Consider the following 25,906-nt stretch of genomic DNA (forward strand, 5'->3'; position numbering starts at 1 on the left):
AACCACAGACATTCCACCTTGTTTCAGCATAAAAAAACTCTTGTCATCTATCTTCAATATACAATTCGCCAACATATTTCTTTTGAAATTCCTTTTGAGAGAATTCTCAATTAGCCTGATCTGCGGAAACATGGCGTATCACTAACTACCACCAAGTGTACGCTTCTCCTTGTAGTAGAGAAATATCACAAATTACACTTTCATGTGAGTTACATTCAAGTTGTTGCAAAACGTATTTAGTGGATTCAATCCAAACTTCAGCTGCGGAAGGATCAACTCCTTTCAACCCTAAGAATTTGATCTCATCGTATCTACGTAACTCTTTTATCGGAGCTCAACAAACAGTAGGTGCAGATGTCATAGCGGATGTAGTTCTCGCAACACGCTGAAGAGAATCAGCTATAGCTCGAAGTAAATGTGAGTCACTTCTTCTTTCAGTATTACATTGCTCAACGTTAGGTTGTTAAGCACTAACTGAATTAACACTCAGTGTTACCGATTCGGTTTTATCTAATTCATCTCCGGTATACATCTCTTGATCAACATCATTATTATAGTCATCCAACATTTTCAACTATAAAACAAAAAGAAATTTATCAATATCCAAATCTGACTCAATTCGACTCAACTATGACATGTACCTCTAGACTAAATTCTGAGCTCGATTTAGTCACAGAATTGGCTAAACCTGTAAGCTCTGATACCACTGAATGTAACACCCCTAACCAGTATCCATCACCAGAATAGAGTTTTAAAACATTAATGAATAAACGTAACCTAAATAATTTATTTCAAAAAATTTCAATAGTCATATCATAATCCATCATTAAACATACAAATCGCCCCTTATTCAAGCCCTCGAGGCCTTTGAATCACTTTAGAAACGATTCGGGACTAAATTGGAAGCATTTAAAAATTTGAGGAAAAAGTTAAAAAAATTAAACTGCAGGGGTCACACACCCGTGTGGTCAGGCCGTGTAACTCTCTAACTTAGGTCACATGCCCATGTGTGTTGCCCGTGTGTGACACACGCCCGTGTGGCCAGGATGTGTGCACCCAAAAGTACCTTAAAACTCAAGTTTACCAATTCCTACTTGCTTGGGCATTACGCAACTCAAAAACAATTCGTTTAACCTATTAAAAACATGATCAAACATACTCAAAACATGCCAAAACAATCATCCTAGGTGCCTAACCAATGTACCCTCATTGGTACCACAAGTTATATCATCAAAATATATCATCCATCCATCATTCAAATCAAAGTTTTAAACATGCCAAAATCAATCAATTTAGCCTAGTTTATAACTACATAACACATCAAGCTTAAAATTTACATATACCTAGCAAGTCTTGGTTCAAACCAACATGTTAATTTGTGGCTTCAAACACAAACATATACTATATATACTCAAACCAACATTATACTTTAACTCTATTACAAACCATTCACAAAATAACTATCAACTTAAGACATTCTAGGTACATGCCATTACAAAAAGTAAACTTCACCACATTTGAGATCGGGATCGTTGGTTGATGCTAAGTCGGCGATCAAGAGAGAAATACCTAACTTGCGCACGAAAAACAAAACCATACGCTGAGTAAAACTCAGTGATATTTCTATAACCCGAATAATTAAATATATAATGATAAAAGAATGCATAATTTGAATTATACGAACATACTATTGTCTAAGCTTACGATTACCATATACCATCATTTCAAATTCATGCATATTACCATATCATTTCATACCATACTAAATTTTCACATGCTATCATATTTGATTTGTTTAACAAATATATCAATTCACATCACTTGCTATATAAATAGCTTTTCACATATCAATCCACATTTCATTTAAACAATGGTATTACTCATTCCACATTCAATTCATGAGTACATAACTCATATATTCCATTTGTTCACAACATATTTCCCATTTCATTTTCAATTCACTATCTCATTTCCATTTCACTTACCATGTCATTTTAATATCAATTATAGAACTTTATTATTTATTAACCCCTATTAACATGACTCGGACTCAAACGGATACACGTATCCAACCAACACACTAATTTGGTACCCAGTGCCTCATCTGATAAATCCCAAGTAGTAACTGAACCCAACGCTATGTGAATTGACACCCAGTGTCTAATCGGTTAAACCAAAGAAAATTGGCACCTAGTGTCTCATTAGCTCGAAGTCGAAGAAATCCTTGAACTCTTCCTATCCTATGGCATGCCATCTATATCCGACTCAACCTGATACAATTAATAGGATTTCATTTCACTTTTCAAATACAACCAATATCCAACTCTCATATTTGCACATTATCACATTTACACATATATTCATTTCAATTCAAATAATCATATACCAATTCAATCCATTTCAATCAACTATAATTTCAATTCACTATCAAATTCTCGAAATACTCACTTCAACCACTTACCATATGCATTAACTCAAACTATAACAATTAACAACTAGGTTCAGATTATAGAAATACAAACCGTGGGTTCCGAGCTATTCGACATCCATTTTATCTTTCTCCTTTTTAGTCGAGGATTTCGGTACGACATTAGCTACGGAATTAAAACAATTAAAATACATCAACACAACACAATTCAATTTCACATTGAATATTTTAATTTTTACTCAATGTTTGCTTAAATTTCAATTTAGTCCCTAAATCGAGACTAATTTTTATTCTTCACATTTAATCCTATATTTTTGTACTAATTTTATTTTAAGATAAATTTAGCTTTTTATTTTCAATTAAACCCTTAAATTTTGAATTTTTCATAATTTAGTTCCTATACTCAAAATCAAGAATTAACTTACTATTTAGTCTTTTTTCACTTTATACATTGAAATCTATCAATTTAATCCCTTCTACTAAACCTATTCAACATTAATAACATTTAAAATCTTAATCAATGCTAAAATTTCAACATGGGTCAAATAGTACTTAACACTGGGATTCTAAAAATATAAAAATTATAAGAAAAGAGACTAAATTGACTAACCAATTGAAGTTTGAATATCAAAGACCCTTATGCGTCTTTTCTTCTTCTTCTTCTTCTTCTTCTTCTTCTTCTTCTTCTTCTTCTTCTTCTTCTTCTTCTTCTTCTTCTTTTCTTTTATTTTCTATTTGAATTGCATGCTTTTATCATCCAATTTCACTTTCTTTTCATTTATTATACTTTAATATTATATAATACATATATATATTTTTAACTTTTGATTTATTAACTATTATAATATATATAATAAGTTTACATATAATATATATACTTCATAATTTCGTCCACTAAACAAGGCAAATGTATATTTGCTACTTTAGTCCCTCAATAATTTATAATCTATATTTCAACTTTACCCTATACGCGATTTAATCCTTATACAATAATAATTCTTAATTCATGTAAATTCACTTAACCGAAATCTAATTAACTACACAACTAACTTCATAAATATTTTTAATAAATATTTATGAGTCCAATTTACGGGAATGAAATCTTGGGATTGCACTTTTCGACACGCTTGACTATAGGGTCGTTACACCCGATTGTGTGGTTAATCAAGTTCATCATCAGATGTGTGAAAATGAACCAAAAACTCCGTTGAAATTTGATTAAATCGTGGAACAGAAACTATGTTCAAAACTGCCCAGTGCGACACGACCATGTGTCAGGCCATGTGGTAGGCTATGTGCCAGGCCATGTAGAGCACATGGTCGTGTGAAATCTTGTATCCCGTATGGCTTGGTCGTGTAGGGCACACAACTATGTGAAACTTTGCAGACCATCTGGACCATACGGGCTAAGTTTTTGGGCTGTATGGGCTATTTTGGCCAAATTTAAGGCTTGATTAGGGAACATTTGAGGGACATGAAATTTGGGTCTGTAGGTATCGTATGGGACTAAAAAATTTTAAGTTTTAGCATATTACAGTATATGGTTAAACTTAGGATGTATGTTAAGTAACATGTGTTACAATTAAATCATATGTTATGTTATGATTTATATGAAAATATGTGAGTATGCATATCGTATAATATGTGATATAAATATGTATGATATATGATTATGATATGCATGTGTTTTGGGGGTAGGTTAAAATATGATGGAGGAAGTGTTATGTGGCAGTGTATACTGCAATTATGGTAACTAGACTGCAAATTTGAGTATGGCAGCTCAGTTGCAAATATATGAGTAGCATACCGCCACAAATTGGTGCGATTGGATAGATGGACTCTTGTGGTCCTATAAGGTGTGTTTGGCTGGACGAAGATGGTGTGTAGCGGATGGGGGTAGGACATGATTTGATATGATAAGATATGCTATGTTATGATTCGATATAATATATGTTATGCTTCAATATGATATGATACGTTAAGATATGATCTGTATAAAATCTGATATGATAAGAAATAGTATAAGACAGTCTAATATACATGTATGTTTATATTGAAATTATGGACCAAATCACGCACTGGGCTTAAAGCTCACGCTTTTGCTTGATTCGTTTCAAGTGATCCTCTGGCTTAGGATTGGACGGCAACTCTGGAGCTCGGGTTTCATATTTTTTGTTTAAGTACCATGGACATTTTGTTTGTTGTGGACTTTCTTGGGTTTTTATTTGTTTTTGGACATTTTAAATTTTTGTTTAGTTCGTTAAGACTATTTTGGTATTTATCACGCACAAGCTTTTATTGTTTAAGAATGTTTAACGTATGATAACTAAAAATGAAACGCTATAAGGTTTTCTACTGGAAGAATAATGAGAATTCTCTAAAATCTTTCAACATGTAAATGTTTCAAGTAAATTGGTTTTGAATTTAGTATTTAAAATAAGCTCTGATTTTGGAAAATTATTATTCTAATTGAATTTTCTTTTCCGTTGACATTGGTTTTCATTCAAACTAAACATTTGTTTCTTTCGCAAGTGCGGTGTAACCTCCATGATCCGACTGTAACGTCTAGGCCAGGTATGGGGTGTTACATTTGGTGGTATCAAAGCTAGATTGCAAAACTCGACTATGTATTTTTTAGTCTAAAATATGATAAGAAATAATTTTTTTTAACTTGAATTGGAATTTTATTGAAAAGATTTTCAAAATTTTTGGATAAGTGAAACCGAGACTCTAACGTCCATCCAAGTAAGAACTCTAAATTTTAGTTATGCTTTAGAGACACTTTGCATATGATACTTAAATATAAGAAGTGGCCTTTAGAGACTGTAGTGTAGTAAAACAATTTATATACTGATAAGTATTCTGATAAAACTTTAAGATTAAGGTTTAAAACTTAAACTAATTTTATAGAACTTTTGAAAATTTGTAGATAAGATAATGAGAAGTTGTGGTTCTCGTGAACGTAGTACCCGTGAGCGCGGTTGTCACTATCGAGAGGCTCGAGCTGAGCCTTCTTCGATTGGAAATATGCCCTAATTAGATACAAATGAGACAGTAGGAACTCCAACTGCTGAGATGAAGTCTGCGACTTAGACTGCCGGAGACGACGCACTGTTTCAAGTAATGTTGAGAGTTTTGTAAAGGGTCACTAGGACCAATTCGGGATCAGGGAGCCGAGGGTCGATTACTAAATGACTTCAGTCTAATTGAGCTAAATTATTTAAGGGTGTTTCCAGGGTTGCCCCAACTGTGTCTGAATATTGGTTAGAGGCCACAGAAAAGATTATGAATAATCTTGACTACACTCTTAAGTAGAAACTGAAGGAGTAGTATCTTTGCTTTGTGACGAAGCATATTAATGGTAGTTAACAGTGGAGGAAGGCGCTCAACCTGAGCAACTAACATGGGATTATTTTTGGGGTGCCTTTCAAGGTAAGTATGTTGGGCAAGTTATATTGAGGCCCACAAACTTGAGTTTGTGGGGCTAACTTAAAAGGACAAATCAGTGGCCGAGTATGAGATTGAATTTTTGCAATTGAGTAGATATGCTAGAGGATTGGTTGCTAATGACTATGAAAAGAGCGTACATTTTGAGGAGGGCTTCATGTATAATCTCAAGGTATTGATAGCTTTTCAGAGGAAGCAGGTTTTTATGGCCTTGGTGGATAAGGCCAAGATAGTTGAGGAGGTTAAGCGTATTGAGCGCGAGAAGAGGGAGGGAGAGAAAAATCAAAACAAAAATAAGAGGGATTCGAGTCCTTCTAGTTCATCTCAACAGCCCATAAAACGAGCCAAGTTTGATAGACCTCTGCAAGCGAAGCCAACTGTCAGGGTTGAGCTAGTTGCTAGAGTTGAACATGTTCAGATAAGTGGGTACTGTAATAGGCATCATCCAACGAGTGTTGGAGGAGAATTGAGGCTTTCTTTAGGTGTGGAACAATGGGATATAATATTAGTGAGTGTCCCCTTATGGTTGAGCCTAGGCAGGCTCCGGTTCAGCGTCAGATTCCACCTGAAAAGGTTGGTCAGCAACCTGCTAGGGGTCGTGGTCAGATACAATGAGGTATTAGTGGTGGTTATAGTTAGAGAGCACCGAGCAGAGGTGCGGGTCAGACTAAGGCTAGACAGCCAGCTTTGTGTAATGAGGTGAGGCGCTGTGAGGACAGAGATACAACAGATATGATTTCCAGTACGTTTGTTATCCATAATTTGCCTTATTTTTCTTTAATTGATTTTGGCTTTACGCATTCCTATGTATCTAGTAATGTAGTGAGAAATTTGAGGATTTTGGCAGAGGACACTAATTGTGAACTCTTTGTGATTAGTCACTTGGGTCAATCTGTTTGACTTAGTAAAATATATAGAAGGTGCCCGCTTGAGGTTTAGGGGCATGCATTCCCTGCTAACTTGATATAGTTTTTATTTGCAGAGTTTGACTTAATTTTGGGTATGGATTGATTGGTGGAGCATCGGGTAGGGTTAGATTGTGAGACTAAAAGGGTGACCTTTAATGTTGATGATGATGAGGAGGTTGTGATGGTTGGGGAGCTTCGAGATTATTTATCCAATGTGGTCTTTGCTTTAGTAGTTGAAAAGTTAATCCGTAAAGATTGTGAAGCATATTTGGCTTGTGTGTATGACATGAGTAGTGTGAGTTCGGCTGTGGGGGAAATTTACACTATAAAGGATTTTATAGATGTTTTTCCTAAAGAGTTGCTAGGATTACCTCCAGATAGAAAGGTTGAGTTTAGGATTGAATTATTACCATGCACCACTCCGGTGTCCATCGCTCCATATTGAATGGTGCCAAAGGAGCTAAAGGAACTTAAGTTGCAGTTTTAGGAACTTCTAAACAGAGGGTTTATTCGACCCAGTGTGTCCCCGTGGGGAGCACCAATTCTCTTTGTTAAGAAAAAGGATAGTTTCATGAAAATGTGTGTGGATTATCATCAGTTGAACAAATTGACGAGAAAGAATAAGTACCCACTTCTGAGAACTGATGATCTATTCGATCAGTTCTGTGGGGCCTCAGTATTCTCAAAAATTGATCTTCGTTCTGTGTACCATTAGTTGAAAGTTAATGAGGTTGATGTGCATAAGACTATCTTTAGGACTCGTTATGGACATTACAAGTTCCTGATCATGCCCTTTAGTTTGACTAATACTCCGGCTGCGTTTATGAATCTTATGAACTAGGTTTTTTAGCCATATCTAGATTAGTTTATCATTGTGTTTATTGATGACATTTTGGTGTATTCTACAACAGAGGATGAGCATGATCAACACTTCGAATAGTTCTTCAGATTCTTCATTAAAAGGAATTGTATGCTGAGTTAAGTAAATGTGAGTTCTAGTCGGGTGAGATTATGTTTTTGGGGCCTGTGATTTCTATTGAGAGTATCTGAGTAGATGTTAAGAAGATAGAAGCTATTTTAGATTAGAAGTAGCCTAGAAATATGGCTAAGCTTCGGAGTTTCTTAGGTTTAGGAAGTCACTATCGGAGATTTGTTGAGAGGTTTTCTTTGGTAGCAACACCTTTAACTAAGTTGCTACGTAAGAATGCTTCATTCTTTTGGGTTGTTGAACAGCAATTGAGCTTTGAAAAGCTTAAATTAGTTTTGACTTAGGCACTAATTCTAATTCAGCCTGAGCCTGGAAAGGAGTTCGTGGTTTATAGTGATGCTCCGCATACTAGTTTGGGTTGTATACTGATATAAGATGGTAAAGTGGTTGCTTATGTGTCTAGACAACTTAACCAGCACAAGGGTGATTATCTGACTCATGACCTCAAACTTGCTGCGGTTGTTTTTACACTTAAGATTTGGAGGCATTACTTATACGATGAGAGATGCATCATCTACACTAATCATCAGAGTTTGAAGTACCTCCTCACTCAGAAGGAGTTAAATCTTAGGCAACGTCACTGAATCGAGTTGCTTAAGGATTATGATAGTTCATTTGAGCATCATCCTCGTAAGGCCAATGTGGTGGCTGATACTCTTAGTCGGAGATCTATGTCTAATTTGAAGGCGATGATTGCTCACTTAAGTTTGTTCGATGATGGTGGAATTCTTGCTAAATTACAAGTTAAGCCGTCTTGGTTGAATGAGATTAAGAGTAAGCAATTTTTGGATGAGTCTCTGGTTAGTCAGGTTCAGCAGTTGGATGATGGTAAAACTTCAGATTTTGGGTATAATGATGATGGGATTCTATATTTTCAAGGTGGTATTTATGTGTCTAAGGATGTAGATTTGAGACAGTCTATTTTGCGGAAAGTGCATAGTAGCTCTTATGCTATGCATCCCGGAGGTAATAAGATGTATCGTAATCTCCGTGGTTTGTATTGGTGGCCTGGATTGAAATGCGAGGTGATTGAGTTTGTTTCTCATTATTTGACTTGCCAGAAAGTTAAGGGTGAGCACTAACTTCTTTCTAAGCTACTTCAACCCGTTAAGATTGCATTGTGGAAGTGGGAACGGGTAATTATGAATTTCTTTAATAGGTTGCCTTTGACACCCACTAAGAAGGATTTAGTTTGGGTTATTGTGGATCAGTTAACTAAATTTGTTCATTTCATTCTAGTTAGGACCGATTACTCTTTGTAGAAGTTGGCGAAGCTATATGTTTCCAAGATTGTTAGACTTTATAGGGTTCCTGTGTCTATCATTTCAGATCGGGATCCTTATTTTACTTCTCAATTCTGAAAAAGTTACATGAGGCTTTAGCTACTCATCTTGACTTTAGTATGGCATTTCATCCTCAGACTGATGGTCAGTCAGAAAGAATGATTCAGATATTGGAAGATATGCTTCGGAGTTGCGTGATTGATTTTTAGGGTAGTTGGGAGGAGTTTTTTCCACTGGCTAAATTTGCTTATAATAATAGCTTTCAGTCTAGCATTAAGATGGCGCCTTATGAGGCTCTTTGTGGTAGGAAGCGTCGCACTTCGCTTTGTTGAACTGAGTTGGGTGAGAGGAAGATTTTGGGTCCTGAGTTAGTGGTTGAGACTGAGGACAAAGTTCGTTTGATTCGAGATTGACTTAAGGCTGGTTTATTGGACCAATAGATGTTCCTTCACTCAAAATAGGGACACCACCAGTTGATATGTGTGAAGATATATGTGTATGTGTTAGGGTGCTTCTTTTATGTTTTCTACTTTGATAGTGTTGTAATATAAATTTTATTTAGTTTTTAAATGAATTTTTTAGATTTCCAAGTGTCGCTGATTCAGACTACATTAGCTGAATAAGATATTTTTTTAATTAGGCCTTTAGGCCATTTTAAAATTTAATTACGAAAATAGGTCATTTTTAGGAAAGAGAAAGTGAAAGTGCGTCCACCTATACGCACTTTCTACACAGATGGCAGGAAAGCGCACCCAGCTGGACGCACTTTCCCTCAACTGTAAAATGCAACAACTTTTTGACCGTTGCTGTATCAAATGGTTAAAAAAAATTAAAATCCCAACGGTAACTTTTTTTTAACTTATAAATACCCCTCAAATTTTATTTTTTTCATTCACATCCTTCTCTCAAACTCTCTAAACTCTCTCAAGCTTTTTATTCAATATCTAATTATATCTTCATTTTAAAATATTACTTTTTAATTATATCGTATTTTATTATTTCAAATCAATTTCTCGAAAATAGATGCCTCTGTAATTCGTTTCGATAACAACCATATTTCTATTGCACAATTAGCAATGGTAAGACAAAATTTAAAATTTTGTTATTATTAATTATGTTAAAAATTATTTTTTTATAAATCTAAATATTTTTTATGTTATAAATAAGCGAACGATAGTGAGCTGAAGGTGTTCATACATAATACGGGGGAGCTTCTGATCCCTTAAATTCGTGGGTACCTACAAGAGGTTGAATTCTTGCATGCATCTCGTATATAAGGGAGCTACAAACTCGATCCCACACTAATCAGCGTGTTGGTGGAAAGACGGAGGCTCGAAACACACACTTTCTACATTCCATGCAGTGAGTATACAATCACACTCAAGGACATAGCATTACAGCTCGGTCTATCGATTGATGGGCCAATCATCATGGGATTAGTAGTGGTTCGAGGGAAAGTGGACCTCTATATGAGAATGTTAGGGAAGGTCCCGAATAGGTTCAAAGGTGGTCGGATATCAAGCAACTAGTTGAACACAAATTTTGATAAGCTTCCTGACGATGCAGCGGAGAAGGTCATACAACAATACGTTCCATCATTCATCATAAGGTTAATTGGAGGCATTTTAATACCCGATAAATCTAGAAATTTGGTGCACGTAAGGTGGCTTCTACATCTAGCAGACTTCAGTGAATGCGCAAAACTAAGGGATTTTTCGTGCTATCCACGTTATACCGAGAGCTTTTTCGGGAAATGAAACCGGATAAGATGTAGGTCGGTGGTTGCCTACTGCTGCTGCAGTCGTGGACCAGGTGGCAAATACCGTTTCTACATCCTAGAGTGACCAACCCATATATGTTCCCGTTGGTGACAATGCAAACATTATTTATCAATAAATACGTACTTTATGTAGTAAATATTTTTATTTATTACATGTTTCGACTAATATATCGCTTGTACAGGTGGAACCATGGGCCGAGTTATGTGGAACCGCCCGATGAGTTGGAAGATGTTAGGCTGTTGTTAGATCAATGCTCGAAAATTGAGGTTAATTACCTATCGTTTTCAAACCTATATTAATTTCGCAATGATTCTTTAAAAAAAATCAGTACGTAACAATATTTACAATTATGCTTTTTAGTTTGAATGGATGATGTATGCTGACCCCGAGATCATATATTGCATCCCATCAAAAGTGTTGGACAATCAAGAAATGTGGGATGTGAATGTGCCATTGGTAGTGTCCGCGACGGTAGAAATGCACGAATCGAACCGGCTTCTACGGCAGTTTAGGTATAGGCAAAAAATTCCACCACCACCGCGAGAAATGAAGGAACTACACAAAGTGGACATGCTGGGGACGAACAACGAGGACTGGGTGGAGAAGCACAAAAAGCACATCTAGGCTTGGGATCGTAGTATGGAATCCATACCCGCCCGCGAACCATTTTTCTCGGCAAACATGGCGACAACTGATGATTACTTGACATGGTTTAGAGCTATTGGCAAGTAGTATCTTCTACCACCGGAGGCAAGGAGTAGGCAAATTTGGTCGAAGAGGCAATGTTGGACCGCCACAGCAACGTAGGAGGGGATGCGATCGCATGATGAGTTCGTCATTGGCTTTGGCAGAATATGAGCCACTTGTGGCTATGCAATATTTGGGTCAGTTCGCTCTACTTATTCTTGTTCAATTCACTAACCCCATGTGTTTTTCAGAAGCACCACTGCACTACGAATCATCGCATCACGTAACCGATTCTTCTGTTCCTGCAGGTACATATTTTAAGGCACTGATTGCCCTCGCATACTATACCTTCATGTCGATGTCGGTGCCGAACCCCATATTAGGACAGACGTCGATTTATGCACCCCTACCAATGACGATACGATGTAGACGCCCATGCAATAGTCGGTGCTGATGTCGATGCTCGGTACCTTTTTGACATACCCGATATTTGGGGTACCTTATGGTTACACGCCTATATTGACCCAAACACTGCGCGCATCACTATTTTACTGAGGTGGCTTATCATCGTAACCATCAGACATGGGAGTGGTGGATACATGATGGCAGGCGAGGATGACGCAGCAATCAACCATGGAAGAAGATGATGACGCTGTCGAACTTGAAAAAATGATTTCCTGGGGGCAGAGCTAGGTACATATTTAGGTAACAATGACAATGACGAAGAAGTCTATCGGCCTATACCTCTGGAGGCACCTCCTGTTGTACACCTAGTTCCACCCAAAAATCCTCAACGCGATCTTCATCCACTACCTCGCGACACACATTGTCGCCAACGACACAATTGAGTGTATTTTTTGCTAGAAATATTGTATAAATATGTCATAAATAATAAATTGAGGCTATTCATTCAAACAATGCATTTTTCTTTATTACTATCTATCATGAGTTATGCATAAGTTAACAATAAATAACAAATTGAACCAAAGGGAATACGCGAAACATGCTAATGAATATGAAATTTGGTAGAAAGTAATGTTATCGACATTGAGACCCCAAGGTTTTCCTGTACAGAGAACATGTTGTTTTCGTATGCCCTAGGTTTTTACAATACCCACATAATTTCTATTGACCATCTCCCTCTTAAATATCCATATTATTCCTTATACGGGTGAAATTCGAGCAACCTTTCAAGATGTGACGTAGGTTCTTGTTTGGCACCAACTCGAATGGCGCGCTGGACATCAGCGACCATATACTCTTATTTGGGACGGGTGGGAATTTAGGGCTCCACACATTGTGAATGTGCTCTAGTCAATAGACATCATTGATGTAAGGCACGCACTCAATCCGTACGTTTCCACATGCGGCAACTGGATGTGTGCATGGGAACCGAAGTGCTTGGAATCTCCCACAACCATAGGTATCATTGAACGCAGATTCCACGGACTTTGCTTCTACAAACACCACCCCGACCTCTGTATTATAAATTTGGCTGTCGTAATATATAATGGATATCAATCGTCGACTCATTTCAATATTGGTCACGAATTAGATGAACAAACACACAAAAAAAAATAGAGAGTTGTCCAAAAGAGTACACACAAATTTCACTCATGATGCAAGGTTTTTCTGTTTGATATTAACTTGATGCGTGTCCATGTTATGAAAATTACAGCCCTTTTATTAGAGAATTGTGTAAGGAGAAAGAGAATACGTGCTATGAATTTCGCTAACAAATGCACACATTCGTTGCATATTGTATGGTGCAAATAATTTTCAGAACGCGTTCAAAAGTTATATAATCTCATCACGCCTGTGCTCCCGAGAAATTCTGCACTACGTAACGTGTTCTACATGCACTTGAAAAGGTACTTTCACTCTCAGAAGAAATGAAATTTGTTAAAGAAAGCTTCATCTAACAAATTTCCTATTCCCCGATGTGAAAAGCCTGACGCTTTAAATAATTTAGACGCTTTAAACAAATTTAGAATATGTTCATCACTCCTGCATTGCATTTTCAAGGTTTTTCTTTACAAACAAACCCTTCATTGCAACTATAAAAGGGCTCAAACACACCAAGCTTCATCATCTCTCAGTCATGTAATTTCTCCCCAATCCTCTTCATTCTTCCACTATAAGCCATTTCCCGGTCTTAAAAATTTCAGTCGCTAAAAATATTTAGTTTATGCTTGAGATATTCTTGAGTCATCAATTTTGCGATATCACTCCGAGTTGTACACATTTCATAAATCATGTCGAGATGGGATCATTGCCTCCGAAGCTTATCATAGGGAAGTCGATTATGGGGTGATTTTACTTTCTATGGTAAACGGTGGAAGTTGACGTGAAGGTCTTAATCGATGATCGTTATGCAGTAATAGATCAGGGTATAACGGGGGAGCCAGTTGACGATCATTACGCGACCACGAGCTCAATCTTTTCAGATACCCGAAAATGATGCCCTATAAATACCATACAGAGGGCATATTCAAACGGAAAAACTTTGGGGCTTCCTACTATAATTGGTGTAATTTTTTCTCCATTTCCAAGCAATCGGTACCTTTAACCTTCATTCTTATTCTAATGTTGGCACCGTCATGGACGTAAGAAGACTCTCAAGCGGGGAGCAACTTTTGCGGTGCAGTAAAGGTGATACTCCGTTTGAGGTAACGACGATTGTTATTATTAAACAACCCATTAATAATTACAACTGCTGTCGCTCTGACCCGAGTTTGACCTCTACTATGCCAGAAATCCGCTCTTCTCTTAAGAGCCCTCTTGTGTCCACCTCGGTGTCAGCCTTCGAGCAAGAATGGAAGGTTAAAGATACTAGCTGCTTGAAAATAGAGAAAAAAATTACGTTGATTACAATGGAAATCCCCAGAGTTTTTCCGCATGATTATGGCCTCAATCTTATGTATGGTATTTATAAGGCATCATTTGCACGTATCCAAAATGCTTGACCTCCTTATCATGTAATGATCATTACCGAGGCCCCAATTATACTTGAACCCGTGACCGCATCACGGCTGCCTAATGGGACCCCCACCTAGACTTCCACCCCTTGTTGTATCAAGCATTATTACCCCAAAATCGGATTTCCCCACGATGGTTTCCACAGTTGATGGTCTTATCTCGCCGTAACATATGAAATATATGTGTACTGAAACGCGATATCACATCCTTAACCCCTCAAAACTACCTAAGAACTTCCATCGTTTCAATTAAAACCCTAAACACTTTCAAAATACCTTAAACCCTAATAAAACTAAAAATCCTAAAAACCTTAACCCTAAAAAAACCCTAACCTTGGAGAGAGAAAGTGAAAGTGCGCCTAGCTCTTTCTCCTAAAACGGTCTATTTCCCTAATTAAAATAAAAAACGGCCTAAAGGTCCAATTAAAAAATTTAGCTTATTCAACTAATATAGCCGTTGATTCAATCATTTACATAAAATTTCAAAATAATTGAACAAACTTTTTATTTTCCATGAAATTATTGGTATTGATTAGAATAAATTATGTTAAGGTTTATTGATAAATTGAAGCTAGAATTCTATTGGTTTTTTGTTTTATACATATTTGTGCAAAATAATGTTATGGTTGCATGGCTAGAAATAATTACATTTCTTTGTTAGTCATGTTTTAAGAAAATGAGGTAATATTCTATAGAGAGAACACTCGATAATTAATTATCATTTTTTCAAAAATGAAATGTGATTGTCTTAAACAAATTTTCAAAATAAATTGATTTTTATCTCAGGAATTATTTTTAAATATCAAATTTAATTTTATTATTTCAAAATTGAGAATAACAAATATGAATGTTGTAAGAATATTTACGTGTAACTGTACTCTCGAAATCGATTTTCACTTCACAAACCAACAATTATCTTTTCAATAAATTTTTAGTTTTATTTTAAAATTTTAGTAAAGGGATACGTGATCAATCACATTTAACTAAAAATTTGGTTGTGACTTCATACCATTTTAAAAGAGAATTCCAACCGAAAAAAAATGTTTGGACAATTTTCATAAAAATGACATTTTTCTTTATCAAACAGATAAATTCTACCATGAATTTCAAGCTCATGCCCAAATTCCTCAATTTTACTAAAATTTCTATTTTTTTTGAGAAATTTAAGTATTAATATAAGTTAAAATTTTTGATAATGTTTTAAAAAAATTACACGCTTTTTAAAACTCACAATAAAATGAAAAATCCATTTGGGAAAAATAGGCATATATGTCATTTTTATAATTAATTTAAAATACTAGGTTGATTTTCATTTTTATAATGAATTTAAAATATTAGGTTGATTTTTTTTTTCAAATTTAGGGAAATAGGTCAATTTTGGAAAGAGAAATTGAAAATGCCTCTTGTAGGAAACGTTTTCATCCCACATCAACTGAAAACAGTTATTGTAGGAGGCGTTTTCAGCTTCTCTCTCCCGCCACATCAACATAATCGTTTTGGTTTTTTTCAATTTAAAATTTTTATTAATTTTTAAAGGGATAAATATCAAAGTTATAAATGAGTTTTGATCCAATGTGTAATGTCATATGCGAATTTTGATTTTGTGCAATTATATACATAAAATTTTGATTTGATTTAGTTTTCACAAATAACTAACACCGTTATTGAATTAACATTACTTTACATTGATATATTGTATAGACAGATAATATATTAATCCAATATGAAAATAAGCGTATCTATTTATTTCTTTAGATGTGTAAAATTGAATCAAAATCAAAGTTTCAAATATATATATATAAACCCCAATTTAAGTTTAATAGGTATAATTGTACCAAATTAAAGTCCATGTATCAAATTATACATTGATATGAAGTTCATGTATAAATTTAATATTTATCCCATTTCTAAACAAATCATTTGAATAGATTGGGTTGAAGGTTGATATAATTTTTATTTAGAAAAATCAAAAAATAATCTAGTTAGTTTTATGAATACTTCTAGTATAAAAATTTACTCTAGTTATTAATTTTTTAATTATTAACTTTTATGATATAAGTGATATTCTTTTATTATTACTATAACAAAAAAGAGAGATTTTTTTTTAAATAAAACAAATCCAACATATTTAAGCTGATTCCGAAAAAAAAAAAGCTTAATCTTATGAAATTTAATTCAAATTGATTTAATTATCTATAATATTCAATTCGATTTTTAAAAAATTAGAGATATTTCAAGTTTTCAACCAACAAAAACAATTTTTTTTAGAAAATAAAAAAATATAAAAAAAGTGTTTTATTAAAAAATTTAAAAATGATCTTTGAAAAATAAAAATATACTTTTTGCTAAAAATAATAAAAATAAAAAGTTGAACTAAGATCATATAAGCAAGTAAATATTTTTTTTTCAACAAACTTTTAAATATTAAATCTGATGCCTTAGTTGGAATCCAATAGTTAAAACTTTTAAATTAAAAAAAAAAAGCCAAAATGGTTACACTAAAGTGACAGGAGAGAGAAGCTGAGAGCACATTTTACAGGAAGTGTTTTCATCTGACGTGAGATAAAAATAATTCTTACAAAGAATATTTTTAATTTCTTTCTTAAAAATTGATCTATTTCTTTAATTTTTTAAAATTTGTCTTAAAAAATAATATATATACCTAATTTTTCCAAACCATTCTTCAATAAAAAAACAAAAAAAAATGTAAAAATATATATTTGCAAAACAAGCACAAATAAAATTCCTGTTTCAATCAAGATTTGTGTTTAAATTTGTTTTTATAATGCATATAATTAAAAGACCTAATCAGCTTTAATCCAAAAAGCACAGAGACATAGCCGCCAAACAAACGCTTTTGACGCCAACATTTTGGCTTTTTGCACCTTTCTTTTTGGCACTTTTCATATTGGATTTATCCCTTTTTAATAATACTATTTTAAAATGCAATATACGATGTTATTATTATATGTAAGTTTTTTAAATTAAAAGAGTTAAAAATCTCGTATGTTGATATTGTATTATAATTCACCCAACATTAGGTACCTTTCCACTTCAATTGCCTGACCAGTTAGCAGCAAACTATGACTTTAATTAAAATATTAGTAATAGTATGGTATTACTTTTCTAAATAAAAAAAAAAACATGGTTAATCTCATTGTTTGGTGGTCGGTAATGAGAAGTCGCATCACAGCACCTATGTCCCCATTTTTGTTAAGTCAAAGGAAACATTTAACTTAAATAAAATATTAAAAACAACTTCATACTTGAAAGTTACACAATAAAACAAATGTAGTAATTTAATTCCATTTATTATTTAAGGTTTTTTCTTTAAAAAATACATTACTAATAATTAGTATTATATAAATTTGAGATATATATTCTTTTGGCATAGTTTTTAGTATTTACATTTTTTTGTTATTTTGACTTTCTTTTAACTAAATTTGACTCTTAATTCTTTTTTAAAAATGGTTAAATTTAACCATCAACTTTTAAAAAAGATTCAAATTATTTTTTTAAATCAAAATACTGTATAAAACATTAAATTTATAAACATGATAACTTGCATGGCAATCCACATGCATTTTATGATAATTTTTTGAAGTTTTTTGAATTATTTATGTTTTGTATTTATTGACGTTCATATAAGATAAATAGTATTATATCAATATAAATACCCGTAAGCTGTCATTTAGGTTGTCACGCCAACATCGTTAAAAAAATAATATTTTAATAAATATTTTTGTCAAAAATAATTTGACTTAAAAAAAAGTAAAGGATCAAATTTAATTAAAAAATAAAAATATATAAATATTGAAAACTAAATTTATCATTAATTCTATTAATTTTAACTTTTATTATTGTTAAGTGTAATTCGAGTTCTATTTTGAGTGCCCTTTCAAAAACTCATGCAAAGATATCGATGTCGTAATTTGTTTAGCCGCCTTCAATTTACTTGCTAAAATCGTATTTAAATAAATAACCAAAAAAGAAAAGAAAGTCACAACATTGGAATTAATTAATTAATTAATTAATTAAAAGTAAATTTTGGAAAAAGGAAAAAAAAGGAGGGAAATGAATTACTATTTTATTAATTTAAGGTTTAATAATTTAAAATGCATTCGAACTTTTTAAAAAAATTCAATTAAGCTCCTATCATTAATTTTGCATCCAATTGAGTATTTAATCTAACAAAACTAGTTAAATAGACTTTTGACTAATATTGATCGTTGCAACGCTGACATGGTGATGTTGATGTGATGCTCAATGTCAGCTACAATTGCTGATATGATTGAGCCATGTTAACAAAAAAATTTAAAAAAAAAAACAATTTTTTAAAAAATTAAAAGAAATATTTAATTTTTTTACTGGAATGAACCTAGACATGTAATTATCTAGGTTCATTGGTTTCAAAGTTTAATTTCTTTTAAGAAATTTAAGAAATTATTTTTAATTTTTGTATAAATTTGTAAAAAAATATTAAAATTTATAAAAATAAATAAATTTAAAAATAAAAATAAAAATAAATAAAAAAAATTTAAAAGTTAAGTCCAAAATGAATTTGGAGATATAGTTGTCTAAATTCAGTACAGATTCATTCAAAATGATTTTTTTTAAAATTATATAAAGTTTAAAAAGTCTTAAAAAATAAAAATTGATATGTATAAAAAATATTTTATAAATTAAATAAATATAAATAATTTTAATTTTATAAATCATATGATTTTTAAAATTAAAATTATTTATATTTATTTTTTATAATCTTAAAAGGTAGCAATAGAATTAAAACATGGTACAAATATCAATTTTTTTTAAAGAAAATTAATATTTAATTTTTTTAAACTTTATATAATTTAGAAAAATCATCTTTAATGAATTTGAACGCATAGTTGTCCAAATTCATTCTAGACTTAATTTTTGAATGATTTTTAAAATTAATTTTAAATTTTTTGGACTTTTAAACTTTATTTAATATTTTTATAATTTTATGAATGTTTTAAACTTTTATAAGTTTTTTAAAAAATATTCTTTTAATTTTTATTTTTTTAAAAGAAATTAAGCTTTGAAATGTCCAGGTGCATTTCAGTAAAAAAAATATTTCTTTTAATTTTAAAAGAAATTTGTTGATGTATCAACTAATGTAATAATACCACGTCAGCAACTGTGATTAACACAAAGCATCAAGTCAATACCATTAACGAGCACATCAGTACTATAAAGGTGAGTATTAATTAAATGGTATATTTGACCAGTTTTATTAATTTTTTAGTTTAATTGGATGTAAAAAGGTGGGAAGATTTTAATTAATTTTTTCAAAAGAGGAAATGAAAAATGAAAAGAAACTCAGAAAGGGCGGCGGGTGGGCGGGGTGACTTGAAATCTCAATGTCTTCGGTTCCTTCATGTTTCACACAACTCTGAAACTAAACTACATTTCTCAAAACATGATAAATAAAAAATTCAATTTCTTCAAAGTCAAATAAATCTCCTCTTACAAACACCACGAGATTTCTATTATTGCATCTCTTTGTTGTTTTGGTCAATCCAATCCCCCCTTTTTTTATATAAAAAAATTACTTTCAATTTCTAAATTTCTTTTGAGCTGAGCCTCATCCTTCACTGTAACTCAATCTGACTCAGTCCTTTCTTCTTTAGTGTTTGATTTAATCTTCTTAAGTTGGTTCACCTGAATTCACCCAATCTGTTTAGCAGGTGTGTTCTTGGTTAGCAATTTCGTCTTCTGATTCTAAAACCATCCATTGCCAAACTTTTCTCTTTATTATTATTATTATTATGAATTTTTGGATTGATTTCACGTTTACTTATTAAAAGTTGCATCTGATTTTGAATATTGATATTTGTTTTGCAACTTTGGTATTCTGGTTTTTACAAGGAAAATGTTTACAGAGCCAAGTTAACGCTGCTTCTTTTTGTTTTCTTCGGTTAAATTCTTGTTTTAGGTATAAATTGGGGGTATTGTTTGCGATTAATTTAAACATTTGACGAATAATGGGAGGTGTTTGCTCTGGTGCAACAAAAGAGCCAACTATAAAGCGTGAACAAAAGACGACCAGTAGAGGATTGTCAGGGAAGCTCAAGTCAAAAAAGCGCTTTTCTAAGCAAAACGGAAATTCCAATTCGCTTTCCTATGCAAATGGCGGAGGTCTCGACAAAGCACCGCAAAGACACGATTCTGGTGATTTTGGACTGCAATTTTCCCGGGAATTGAAGCCATCAACCCCCGCAAAGACTACTGCTTCCAAGGTATACCTTTGCTTTAACCATTATTCGAGCTCATAGAATTTGATGTGAACTTTGAATGGAAGAACACTCAACGGATTAAGGAACAGTTTGAAGAAACAATGTTGATGATAGAGAATCCAAATGAATGCGTCTCCATACAACACATATGATCATATCATCTAGAATTGAACTTTTTACATAATTTTGTTTATGTAGGTTTCTCACAGGAGCTCATTTCTGGAAAGAGCTGGGATTTTAGGCCTAGAGAGGGCGGTTGACGTTCTAGATACACTCGGAAGTAGCATGTCGAATTTGAATGCCGGAAGTGGCTTTGTCACTGGCCTGGCTTCTAGAGGGAATACAATATCTATATTGGCATTTGAAGTGGCTAATACAATAGGTAAAGGAGCGAATTTGTTGCGGTCACTTTCAGAACAAAACATCCAATTCCTCAAAAAAGAAGTCTTACATTCCGAAGGAGTACAAAAGCTAGTTTCTACAAACATGAAGGAGTTGCTAAGTATTGCTGCAGAAGACAAGAGGTAGCTTACGTACTTTAAATTATTCTTGATGCAGGCGATGCCGTGCTATTTCTTGTACTTTAACATCCCAGTATAACACTCTAAGATCCTTTCGGATATATAGGGATGAATTGGATATTTTCTCGCGTGAAGTATTTAGGTTCGGAGATCTATGTAAAGATCCACAATGGCATAATCTTGGACGATACTTTTCAAAGTAAGGTAGATTTTATTTTAGATCATTTACTTTCAGCTTATATTGGTGATGTTTACTAATGGAGTTATACATCTCTTGCTACTGTCACCAATCTGTCAGACTAGATATAGACAATTCAGTTCATAAACAAGCTAGAGCTGAGGCTGAAATGACAATTAAAGAACTAACTTCTCTTGCCCAGCATACCTCTGTAAGTTTTTATCCACTAATTTTGAGCTTTGCCTTTCTATTTGAGATGCTGTTCCTACTTCATACTTAGGGTTTTTGGATGCTTTTATTGAATGAATTGTGTGGAATGCCACTGTATGTTCTATAAAAAAACTTGTTTGAACTAAAATTTTGACACTTTAGTGGAATCGTAAGTATCTTAATTTTAAGAAGCTTGTTTGAGGCCTTTGAAATTTATCCTGCATTCAATGTTATGTTCAAGCTCTAACATAAGGGTTGTCCATCTTTGTGAATGTTTTTTTTGCTGTATATTGGTTTTGGGTCTTGATTCTAGAGAAGTTTTTAATATATGTACTCTACTTCAAGATTGTAACGGATGTTTATATTTGTAGGAACTGTACCATGAATTGAATGTTCTGGATAGATTTGAACAAGAATATAGGCTGAAGTCAGAAGAAGTGGAGGCCTTAAATCTCCCTAAAAGAGGTTAGGCATGGATGATTCTTTTCTCATTCCATTTTTCTTTTATCTACCTATGGATGTCGGCAAAAGTTTGATCCGTTGTTGATTATGTAATGTCATTTTATGGGGTGATTGAACACTACACCAAAATGAAAATTTCTAATCCTAAATACTTTAAATATGCTAACGTTAGAGCAAATATTATTCTCGTTTTGATACTATTTGTTTATCTGTCACTGCATTCGTCATTATTTGTTCATGATTTCATTCTAGTTACTAAAGTCTGCAATGCTGCTCTTTTTGTTTCTCAGTTTGACAGAACTTGTTACGGTTGATTTTTTCTTATTAACAGCTCCTAGTTCATTCCGGTGTTATCGTTTCTGTGTGTCTGATATTTGCTATTGAGTGTAGCTACTTTATTAACAGCTAAATATTTCAAATCGTAGGAGAGAATCTCATGCTTCTACAAAGTGAGCTAAAACAACAAAGAAAGCTTGTAAGGAGTTTGAAAAAGAAATCTCTTTGGTCTAGAACTTTGGAAGAGGTACATAACTACAAGCTGCTTTATAGTTATCCATGAAGCCTCTCCAATGGTTTTTAAGATGTTAGAAATGGTGGTTGCTTTTTATGAGTATCAACATGATTCAGTTTTGGCATTTATATATAAAGCAAGAAATGTTTGCATTGGCAGAGAACCATTATGCAACCTTTCTTGACTAATGGTTTTTTTCTTCCATTGCAGATCATGGAGAAGCTTGTTGATATTGTTACGTACATGCATCAAGCAATCTTCGAAGCCTTGGGAGGTAATTCATGTATATACAAATCTATCAAATTATTATGCGGGTAATATCATGCGCTTTAATTGATTTTTTTACTATGTCTTATCAAAATAACTTTCAATTCGTGGCAGAAACAGCATCATCAGTCAAAAAGGAGACTCCTGAAAATTCTCAAAAATTAGGTGTTTGTGGACTTGCATTACACTATGCTAATGTAATTCATCAGATTGACAACATTGTAAGTCTATGCCATCCTCTTCTTTTCCTTATTTCCACTAGCAGTCCAGGCCATCCATCAGCTCGGATTATAAATTGAATCTCAATGTTATAGGCAGCTCGACCAGCCTCGCTTCCTCGTAATATCAGGGACACATTATATCATGGATTGCCACCCACTGTTAAGAAAGCTTTAAGATCTCGATTGCAGTCCATTGACACCAAGGAAGAGGTACACATTCTTTTCTTTTTGTTTTGGTAATAATTCGACTGTGATCCATACTCCTATAGACTTTGATTTTCATTGCTTGAGTTCATCTATTGTTTGAACAGTATCACTTAATTGCTTTCTTTTTTCTGTAGCGCTCAATTTCAGAGGTCAAGGATGAAATGGAAAAGACACTACAGTGGCTTGTTCCAGTTGCCACAAACACAACCAAGTATGTTATGTTATGCTTGTTTAGATTTGATTTACTTGAGAAATTAAGCCAAAATTCCTAGGTAATATTTCTTCTTTTTTTGCAACAGAGCACATCAAGGTTTTGGATGGGTTGGAGAATGGGCGAGCACAGGGTTAGTGAAAGGCTTTTCTTTATCTCTCTGTGGGCACATTGTCACATGTGAATGGACTTAATCTGTTTCCTGGTGTTTGACAGCAATGAATTTGGAAGAAGCGCAGCGGTAAATATTACCCTCACCGGCCTTCAGACGCTTTATCATGCTGATAAAGCGAAAACAGATGCATACGTCCTTGAATTGGTAGCATTGCTTCATCATTTGATCAGCTTAGCGAAACAAAGAGATCACGGGTTCAAGCCTCAGACATTTCGATCTCCTTTTCACTCCAAGATGCAGCAGCAATTTCTATCCTTGAATAGTGGTACTAAACCCCGCAAGGTTGAACTGTCGGAACAAGACAGGAAGTTGTTAAGCAAGGTGAGTGGGAGGAGATTGGTTCCTGGAATCAGCAAAAGTCAGGAATTTCCTTTAGGCAAAAACCAAGGGATCAAAGTTTGGGCATTAAGTAGAAGTGCTGGGAACTCTCCTGACAGGGCAAGAAAGAGTTGCAAGCATTCAAAAACAAATATATTGGATGTGATGGATGGTTTGGACCTCGCAACTTGAATGTCACTTCTTGTCTCATTCCTAACAGTTCCATTCTTCTCATTCTATTATTAAATATATGTGAGATTCATTACAGGGTGTACATAATACCTTCCATATATTGTATATTGGTATTTTTTCTCAAGTTATCTTAACAAGTGGATATATTGTTTTTGTTTTGGTATTGGTACATATTCATATTAATATGTTTCAATATTTGTAAAATCTAATTTTAATCCAAATGAAACTTAATTTCGTATTGAAACAGTATGGTATTAGTCAACCTAAACAAATTTGAACTTAGGGGTAGACAAAATTCGATTCAAAAAAATAAAATAAAAATTTAAATTTCGAGTTAATCGAATTGAGTTGTTTGAGTTAAATAAGTAATTCAAGTTTCGAGTCAAGTTAAATTTTACAATTTAAATAACTTGAATAACAAATTAATTAAATACCTTTTTAGTTCTTGTCAATTTTGAAAATATGCAATTTGATCTCTCTCAATAAAAACTACAAAAAAGATATTCAAAATAATTTTTAAAGTTAAAAATATTTATAAAAAATATAAAATTTATATTTTTAAAAAATTTTAAAAAAATCCTAAAGAACATATAAAGAAAATTAAAAATTTAAAAGTTTTCTAAAATAATAATTTCGAGACCTAAATAAGTTAATTAATGATTCAAGTTTATCATACTAAAATAAATTATAGTTTCAAATTTATGTGCTTTAACATGAAATTGATTATACTGTAACAAGATTTTAATTTGACATGTTTAAATTTTTAATTTAACTCGAACAATTTCACTCAATTCGACTTGACTCGAATTTTATTTCATTCGACTTGATTTGAAAAAATTTCAAATCGAGTTAGGATGATAAAATAAGACTCACCAACTCAATTAACTCGAAAATTTTTCACTCGATTTGATCGAACGCTCACCACTATTTGAGCCAAGCATTAACCAAGCTAAGAATTATTGACATATGCTGCCACAGGATAGAAACCACGCTAGTCTAGCCCCCGACAACATTAGACAATAACCCCTTTTGAGTATTATAGCTTACAACTAGTAAAAGTATTATAAAAGCTATTGTATTAGGAGTCAGATTGCATTTTAATCTTATACTTAAAAAATGAACAAATCAGTTTTTGTACATTAGATCAAAGATTGGTCCTTATAGTCAACATGAAGTACACACGTAAGCCATCACATGTTACAGTCTGGTTATTCCATCAATTACGTTAACTTTTAAAGAGTTATTTTTAGGATTTTCCTGTATTTTCAGGATTTAACTTATTAATAGTTAACTTATTTTTATACATATCTCATCCCACGGAGGTGGTAATTTATGAAAATATTGATTTTTTCCAAAATTCTATATTTTCAGTATTTAATTTTTGATATTCGTGAAGAAATTTTTTAGAAAATTCTTCTAAATATCTTATATCACATAACTTAATTTTAGATAATATGTATTTGGATATACTAGATTGATCTTTTTTATCAGTATAACCATAGAATTCTATTTTTAGAATAAAGGTTAACTATTTTAAAAGATCTTTGGGTGTTCCTATTTGGTTTAGTAACTGCCCTTTTTGTTCTTTTCTTATCTCAGATTCTTCCCAACGTCTGAGAAATTGTAGAACATCTCTTTGAAATGTTCCAACAAAATAGTTTAAGAACATTTCT

The 25,906-nt window shown here is 33.0% G+C and overlaps 1 protein-coding gene across 2 annotated transcripts; it reads left to right on the forward strand.

Moving 5' to 3' along the window:
* The first annotated feature begins 19,876 nt into the window (after positions 1 to 19,876).
* LOC107910710 (protein PSK SIMULATOR 2) lies at positions 19,877 to 24,477 on the forward strand. Of its 2 annotated transcripts, none has more exons than XM_016838674.2 (13): positions 19,877 to 20,211; positions 20,460 to 20,763; positions 20,959 to 21,284; positions 21,388 to 21,480; positions 21,580 to 21,670; positions 22,041 to 22,134; positions 22,557 to 22,654; positions 22,853 to 22,916; positions 23,030 to 23,130; positions 23,224 to 23,340; positions 23,472 to 23,548; positions 23,637 to 23,681; positions 23,765 to 24,477. In XM_016838674.2, the coding sequence occupies exons 2-13, from the start codon at positions 20,509 to 20,511 to the stop codon at positions 24,231 to 24,233; spliced, it is 1,830 nt and encodes a 609-aa protein (XP_016694163.1). In that variant the 5' UTR covers positions 19,877 to 20,211; positions 20,460 to 20,508; the 3' UTR covers positions 24,234 to 24,477. The 2 variants fall into 2 exon arrangements, with proteins under 2 accessions (XP_016694163.1, XP_016694161.1); XM_016838672.2 differs by having other exon boundaries at positions 19,878 to 20,211; positions 23,024 to 23,130.
* The last annotated feature ends 1,429 nt before the right edge of the window (positions 24,478 to 25,906 follow it).

The sequence above is a fragment of the Gossypium hirsutum genome, chromosome D02, assembly GCF_007990345.1.
Source record: "Gossypium hirsutum isolate 1008001.06 chromosome D02, Gossypium_hirsutum_v2.1, whole genome shotgun sequence".
NCBI lineage: Eukaryota > Viridiplantae > Streptophyta > Magnoliopsida > Malvales > Malvaceae > Gossypium > Gossypium hirsutum.